Source organism: Tasmannia lanceolata, unplaced genomic scaffold (assembly GCF_043159265.1).
Source record: "Tasmannia lanceolata isolate RefF3 unplaced genomic scaffold, GAP_Taslan_0.1 ptg000002l, whole genome shotgun sequence".
Taxonomy (NCBI): Eukaryota; Viridiplantae; Streptophyta; class Magnoliopsida; order Canellales; family Winteraceae; genus Tasmannia; species Tasmannia lanceolata.
In genome coordinates, this window is record NW_027518679.1 from 58340521 (window position 1) to 58348862 (window position 8342).

The window sequence follows — 8342 nt, forward strand, 5'->3', positions numbered from 1 at the left end:
TCGTTTGACTGCATATTTTAACCGAAAGAACTTTGGGTTCGTTTCTATCTTAACCGTCGGAAATAACTAGAGACGGATGGATGCTTGACACGTGATGAAAAACTTTTTAGAACGCTGACAACCCAAAGTCAATCATTATCTTTTCTTCCCTCTCTTTTGGTTTATAACGGTAACGTTATTAAATACGTCTCTTTTGGCTTAGAATCTTTTGGTCCTCACTTCTCTTTTGGCTTATAACGGTAACGTTATTGAATACGTCTCTTTTGGCTTAGAACAACGACGTTATTAAATATTTTATTATTTCTCATGTCTCTTTTGGCTGAGAACGCCGCCGGATTCAGGAGTACGCCTCCGGAATATTAAGGGGTACGCTAACGAAAATAGGGTGTACGTCGGCAGAATTCATGGGTACGCCAGTGAAATAATGAGTGCGCCGGTAGAAAACGTAAATAATGGTGTAAGCTGGCATAAATAATGATGACGAAAAGAGCAGGGAAAAGATTCTAAGCGAAAAGATAAATATGATGTATGCCGGCGGAATTCATGGGTACGCCGGCGTAAATAGTGGGCTACGCCGGCGAAAAGCATAAATAATATGTAAGCATGTGTAAATAATGAGGACCAAAAGAGAAGGGAAAAGATTCTAAACCAAAAGAGAAATAATGGGTATGCCGACGAAAATAATGAGGTACGCTGGCGGAAAGCGTAAATAATAGGGTAAGTCTGCGTAAATAATGATGATCAAAAGAGAAGGGAAAAGATTCTAAGCCAAAAGAGAAATAATTGGTACACCGACGGAAAACGTAAATAATGGGATAAGCCGGCGTAAATAATTAGGACCAAAAGAGAAGGAAAAAGATTCTAAACCAAAGGAGAAACAATGGTTACACCGGCATAATTAATGACCAAAAGAGACGGGAAAAGATTCTAAGCCAAAAGAAAAATAATGGATATGACGGCGTAAATAATGAGGACCAAAAGAGAAGGGAAAAGATTCTAAGCCAAAAGAAAAATAATGAGTATGCCAGCGTAAATAATGAGGACCAAAAGAAAAGGAAAAAAATTCTAAGCCAAAAGAAAAATAATAGGTATGCCGGCGTAAATAATGGGGTAAGGCGGCATTAAATAATGGGTAATAAAAAATGATCACCAAAAGAGGAGGGAAAAAATTCTAAGCCAAAAGAGACGTATTCAATAACGTTACCGTTCTAAGCCAAAAAAGGAGTGAGAAAAGATAACGCTGCTCACTAAAGTATTCAATAACGTCAGCGTTCCAATAAGTTTAAGTTTTCGAACACGTGTCAAGCATCCATCCGTCTCTAGTTATTTTCGACGGCCAAGATAGAAACGAACCTAAGGTTTTTTCGGTTCAAATACACATTCAAATGAACCAAAAGAATTCTCGTGAAGTGCGCCATTTAAATAGGCAGTAATGAAAAGGGAAGACTCCGTCGAGTATTAGTGTCTTTTGAACACCTGATTTTGAAGATTAGCCTGTGTTTTGTTCTTATTTTAAATGAGCCCTTAATTCGTAATTTCACCAAACATAAGCCCGCATTCCGTACTTTTCTCAAAAGGACGATACAAAAATCCCACCTTTTGGCCAAAAGAAGCAAAGCTTTTCATTCCCCTCCTTGTTGTACAAAAACCACCCAACTCCCTCATTCTTATGCAACCTCCTTTATAATCCTCCTCCTCTTACACCACAAACAAAACAGAAAAAAAAAAAACCTTTTGATTTTCTGTTGACAATTGGGGATGTAATTTGCTTGTCTTGTTTGGTTCTGCATGTGGGTTTTCATGGGCAGGGGTTTGTGTTGATGGGAAAAAAAGGAGGAAAGAAGAAAACCCACTGTAGATTTATGGCAGTTTTTCATGTCTAGTTTTGTTCATGGCCTTTAATTGTATATGGGTTTTGATCAGTGGGAGTATCTGTTTGTAAAAGGGCATGAAATTTTTTCAAAGGGTTTATTTGGTTGGATATTCTTTTGGTTTTTGGGCTTGGGCTTAAAGTTACTATCTTTACCTTTTAAAGCTCTGAAACCAAGCAAGTTCTAGAGAGAAGGAAAGGAAACAAAGTGTTATTTGATGAGGTGAGTTTTAATCATTTTGCATTTGGGTATTTTTAACATCTCATTTGCTTTCTACTTGGATTGATTTTTCTCCTGATGTGACCGTCTTTCCTTTTTTGGGTATTTGATTTTGCATGTGTTCTCATTTGCATTTTGCATTTGGGTATTTTTAATATCTCATTTGCTTTCCGGGATTGGTTTTTTCTCTGATGAAACTGTCTTTCCTTGTTTGTGTATTTGATTTTGCATGTGTTCTGCTTTTGATTTTGGTATTGGTTCTGAGGTTTTAAATTTTGTGTTTGGTCATTAGCTGAATATTTCAGTTTCAGTATGAAATGAAATCACGACTGAAATCTAGATAAGATTCTTCAGAACTTTTTTTTCGTTTTTTAGAAATAGCTTAAATGAATCTCGGTCTTCTTCTCTTTTCTGCTAGTTTTCCGCGAGGGTACTTGAATTTAATCAGGGTCTCTGTTGAAAATTTTACCTTTTTTTAATCTGAAAACTTGTGAGTCTCACATATTTCTACCGAAACATCAATGAAATCCTAAAATTTTGGGTGAAATCCTAAAAACTTCCTTTCCTGATTCTGGGTTCTGTTTATTTGTGATAATTCATTTGCTTTTCTTTTAGGATGTTTTAAATTTCTGGTTTTCAATAGTTTTAGCTTTTTCTCACTTGATTTTTTTTTTGAAATATCTTGCACTGTCATTAGCTTGATTGAGTTTCTTAGAAAACTAGGGAATTGACTTGGGAATTATTGAATTTGCAGAGGCTTCTTGTGTTTCTGAGATAATAAGGATATTGAATTGGGAATTATTGATTTGAAGAGGCTTCTTAAGTTTCAGAGATGACCAATCAAGTCCCTCTCTCACCTCCAATTGGTGGATCTAACAAACCCAAATCCTCATACTTCAGTTCTCCAAGGCTGTTCACTGGGTTTTCTTCAAAGTGTTTCTCTGATTCTGAAGCTGTAATGAGCCCCACTTCAATACTAGATAGCTTGCCATTTTCTAGTATTGGAAACCCCTTTTGGTCTGACAAGAATCTTAAATCCCCTGAACCTTGCATTGAGAACAAGCACCCTTGGGAAAAATTAGATTCCAAAGGTGTTGGACTTGGTATTGTTGATGCTCTAATCGATGAAGATTGTGACAAAAAATCCTCAAAATCTGAAAGTAGAATGGTTCTGTTTGGATCACAACTAAAGATCCAAATTCCTCCTATCCTATCCTCTACAATTTCCCCAACCCCATCTCCTCAATCCTCCCTCAATTTTGGCAACAACTCTCACCTTTCTTTACCGGGTTCTTTCTCTACAAAGAAAACCCAATTGGGCTCTACGAATTTCGGTCCTGAAATGCCAAGTTCTTCTCAAGTTTTCACTGGCTGTCTTTCGGTAAGCGAGATGGAGCTTTCGGAGGATTATACTTGTGTGATCTCCCATGGTCCAAACCCAAAAACAACTCATATCTTTGATAACTGCATCATTGAAAGTTGCGTTGGTTTTTCGGCCCCTCGGAAGGAGAATTGTTTCTTCAATGAGCCAACGGGTTATCCCTCGGATAATTTCCTCAGTTTCTGCTATGCTTGCAAGAAAAATCTTGGGCAGGGGAAGGACATTTACATGTACAGGTAGTTACAATTCATTCTTTCTTATGAATCATTTCGTCATTCTATGGAGTTTTTTGTCGTATTATGTTGAAATTGTTTCTCAGATGTTAAATTTCATGGAAAACATTTATAGGTTTTCATTGTTCTTATCAGACTCTACATTGGGTCATGACCACTTGATCCATGAATTTCTTGTCTAATTGAGGATATTTTCTGTTTATGTTGAAATTGTTTCTCTGATATTAATTTCCATTGAAAACATTTATACGTTTTCATTGTTCTTCTCAGAGTCTACATGGGTCGTGACCACTTGATCCATGAATTTCCTGTCTAATTGAGGATCTTTTCTGATTATGTTGAAATTGTTTCTCAGACATTAAATTTCATGGAAAAAGATTTGTATCTACAGTAGCTCCTTGAATCACAAAAAACTATAGTTTTCGTGTTAGTTCAGGGTTTGTTTCATTAGATAGAATTCACTCCTGCACCGATCTTTAAGAATTTCATGACAGATTTTCAGTATCTTTTGCTCTATCTTCTAAAGAAATTAGCACTTTCCGGAGCCCGCAACTGTAATACATAGTACAGCTTTTGCCTCTAATGGCTAAGATGGTTTCTTTTGAAATGGGTCTGAAATCTCTATCTACAATTTTAATTTCGATTGTAATTTTAGGGACTAGAGTTGGGTTTCGGCGTATTTCACTTGTAGTGGGATACCTCTCCCCATGTGTAGCCATCTTGTAGAAGATTGCCCTGTTTAATAAATTAAGTTACTTTTCAAAAAAAAAATAAAAAAAATCAATATGGATTGTTCTTTTTCATAGATAAGAGCTTGCTTTTTCATGTTTTCATCTTTCTGATTGCACCACCCATGGTTTGATCTGTAGACCATTTGCTTTTTCATGTTTTCCTAATGATATTTCTTTTTTCTTTTGGAATGGTTTTCCTAATGATATTTCTTTCTTTCTTTTATTTTTGAAATGTTCCCTATTCCAGTCCTTGGTTTATTTAGTATCCCTATTCTAGTTCTTGATTTATTTAGGCCCCGTTCGTTAAAGATTATAAGAATCAATTGTGAGTCCCAAACCGATTGTTCGACTCAAAATTATACATAAAGGACAGCCTAAGGCCCTGTTTGTTTAAGATTATGGCAACCAATTGTGAGTGCCAAACCGATTCTTGGGCCCAAATTTAAACGTAAATTTGAGTCCAATAATAGGTTTGGCACTCGCGATCGGTTGTCATAATCTTAAACAAACAGGGCATTAGTCTTTGAGGAATTGTCTTATTGCTAACATAGAGTTTGATCTTCCTTGGTTTCTGAATTTAAAGGACTGAGTCTCTTAACAATTCTCCAAATCTTTCAGAGGTGAGAAAGCGTTCTGCAGCCATGAATGCCGGTACCAAGAGATGCTGCTCGACGAGGGTGTGGAGGATTGTTCCTGATATTCAGTTCTTCCAAGAGATGAAGAACTCTTTAGTTACTGGAGAAAGGCGATCCGTTTAGTCAATTTTTCATATATGGGTATCAATCAAAATCGGCCACTGACCTTTGATAATGGCTGATTCTGGTACCAACTTCTGGTAAGTGGATATTCTACGTCTCTAGGTATTTCATTCCCTGTTCAAAGTTTCAGTAGAAAGAAAGAGGCCAAGTTCTTGTAGAGTTGATTTTGGATCCTTGATAACAAGGATTGCTGTTGGGTTTGCCCGCAGTTTTTGTTCAAAGGAATGTGTATGATGAACTTTGGATTATCTTCCTATATTCTAATCATATCTCAATGTGTGTATGGGACCATTCACTTATTTTTTGTGGGTTATGTCTCTATCCTTCTTTACTCATAGCCACTTTTAAAAAAACATGTGAGAAGATGATGACAATGTATAATTCTAATTACTTTATAATATAGTTTATATTAATGTAGATGCTAAATAGGGACTTGCCAGTCCATTTTGCAGAAAGCCGTTTTGCAGCTCACTTTTTCAGGAGAGAACACCAACCTCATAGCCAATTTTTTAGTATTCATTTAATTTGTCTGAGGTGACTGTTCTCTCTTGAAAAAGTGAGCTGCAGAATGGATTTATGCGAAATTGCCTAGCAAATCCCTAAATGTGAAAAACTCGATTCAATTGTCGGGTGGACTCCTTTTAAGGTTGGCCAAGATCTTGCTGGGGTGTGTTTTGTCTTACCAAGTCAATCAAAACTCCTTTCTTTTAGTTGTTCGAGTTCTGGTCTGAATCTGAGTTTTGTCTTACAAGTCAATCAAAAATCTTTTGTTTTGCTTGAGTTAATGAAACTTGGTTGTCATGCGATGGAATGAGGGAAATGATTTCTGCGCTCCAGTGTTTTGATAAACATGTGCTCCACTTGTCTGTAGTGTAGTATTTAAAGTGATGTCAGAGGATATTACGGTTCTCAAAAGGCTCTTAAAGCCCTTTAAATGCACTGAAATCATTTCCCTAGAATAATTAATACTAATGAAAACCAAATAAATGGGAAAACTTGTTGTCATGCCCTGGTTCTTAAATGGGAGAGGCGACCAACAAGTTAAATAGGCTGAATTTAGAGAGAGCCGTCATAGGTGTGGGGTGATATAAGATGGAAGGAAAGTGCTCAATCTCCAAGTTTGAGACACAGAAATTTGATGCAGAGGGTAAATTAACTCTTTGGTAGGGAAGAGTAAAGGACATCTTTTTCAATGGGGTGTAACCAAGGCATTAAAGGGAAAGAAAGAGGAAAAAACTCTACTGTCACCTGTCCAACAAGATTAGGATAAATCCCAATTCTGTGGATATCCAAGAATATGGGTTGATTGTTTGAGGTGATGATCGAAAATAAAGATGGGTTTGACAGGGGATAGGAGAAAGACATCACCTTCTTCTTAGTCGTTCCTCTTTCAAACGCCAAGAATCAACAGCCACCCATATTCTCTTCTTCTATTTAGAAGAATCATGCAATTTCAAAAGCTAACCATGTAGTTGTAGAAAATGGAAGATTTTACTGCAAGAAGATCCCAGGATTTTCGCCGTGAAAATCCAGATTTTTGCAAGATTTTTGCCATATTTTTCTTGTTGCTCTTGAAACCAGATTTTTGCCACCTTCCTGTAATTCCCAAACTCAGCGCCATAATTAAACCTTTTTTATAAATGCACGAACCCATCTTGTCGTTTATTATTTAAGAGCTGTAGCGTTATTACAGTTCCCAAAAAGCTCAGCTCTTACAAACAACTTCAAAAAGGAAAATACAAGCTGCTTTTATGCAATTATTAAAGAATGGTCGTGCTGATATCATTTCCCTAATTTTTTTAGTACTGAAAATCAAAGGCTAAAATTTTTTACAGCCCCAGCTTGGTATTTCATTCAGCAATGATGGAAATGGGTCTTGCCTAGGGTGCAGTGGATCTGCACTTAGGCATATCTACACCCTCTAATTGTGATAATCGGACCCTTCCCAAACTGTTAAAATTAATTTGTTTTACACTTATCTCATTGGATATTGGATATTGATACCACCTTGGGTATTGTAAAGGACTAAAATCCGTGAAAAGTTAATATAAAAAGTATAAAAAAAGTGATTAGTGCCATCATCAAAATATGGTAGTGAAAATATCAATCCCCTTTCTTATTACAAATATCAACATGGGTTTAGGGCTGGCAATTTCACCCGAAAAAGCGGGGATCCGCCCCGCCCCGCCCCGTTTGGGGAGGGGATTCCCCGATTTGAAAGGGGAAGGGGAAGGGGAAGGGGAATATAAAAATTCCCCGGTGCGGGGAGGGGAAGGGGAAGGGGATGGAGTTGTCCCCGCCCCGCCCCGCCCCGCTACGCCCCGTTAATCAATGCCATTTTTTTGTAAATTTTTAAGTGTTTTTTTTAAGGAAAACTACTAGAAACTCTGTGGATCGGCTACAAGATTCCCCAAAACATAAACTTAGCTTGTCTTTTCCTTTTAATTAGCTTCTGAGAGCATTTTGGGAACTATAATAACCTTTTAACAGATGTTGAAATAATAAAGACAAGCTGAGAGCCTGAGACGCTGAGTGTATGCAATTATCAAAAAATCGTAGTGCCAACAGAATTTTAGGGTTGGATTGCAGGTTTTAATTTTCAACAAGAAAAATTTAGCTACTAGAAATTTGTTTCATGTAAGCACTAGACTGAATTGCAGTTAAAGAAATAAGTCATTTGTTGATTTTGTTCTCTTCTCCATTCTCATTTCTCATGCTCATCTGGGGGTTAACATGCTATACAGAATGAACTAATGAACATTATTTTGCGTGTGTGAGCGCCCACTTATGGACTTTTAAAGTTCATTGTGACTACTGAAATAGTTACTTTTTGCACATTGGCTGCCTGTTAATGAAGGCAATCCTGGTGCTCATTTCCTATTTATCATTCCATAATTTATGCAGAAAATTGCTGAAAGATGAGGTCCTGTTGTTATTTATGTTTGTTGTCTCATCCATGCATTTCTGATTTTGTCCATCTGTTTGTTGATCACATGAATAGAATCATAGCATTCATCACAATATTGTCTGTAATGGACGTAGAAGAAAGAAGCTCTGTTTGCTGGTTTGGTTGGGTTCCAAAGAGGGGGCGGGGCGGGGATTTTGTCCCCGAAGGATGCGGGGAGGGGAAGGGGAAGGGGATTAGATAT

The 8342-nt window shown here is 37.1% G+C and overlaps 1 protein-coding gene across 1 annotated transcript; it reads left to right on the top strand.

The window, feature by feature from the left end:
* The first annotated feature begins 1613 nt into the window (after window positions 1–1613).
* LOC143881448 (FCS-Like Zinc finger 8-like) lies at window positions 1614–5492 on the top strand. The gene is made up of 3 exons (XM_077384522.1): window positions 1614–2093; window positions 2845–3707; window positions 5054–5492. The coding sequence occupies exons 2-3, from the start codon at window positions 2923–2925 to the stop codon at window positions 5130–5132; spliced, it is 864 nt and encodes a 287-aa protein (XP_077240637.1). The 5' UTR covers window positions 1614–2093; window positions 2845–2922; the 3' UTR covers window positions 5133–5492.
* The last annotated feature ends 2850 nt before the right edge of the window (window positions 5493–8342 follow it).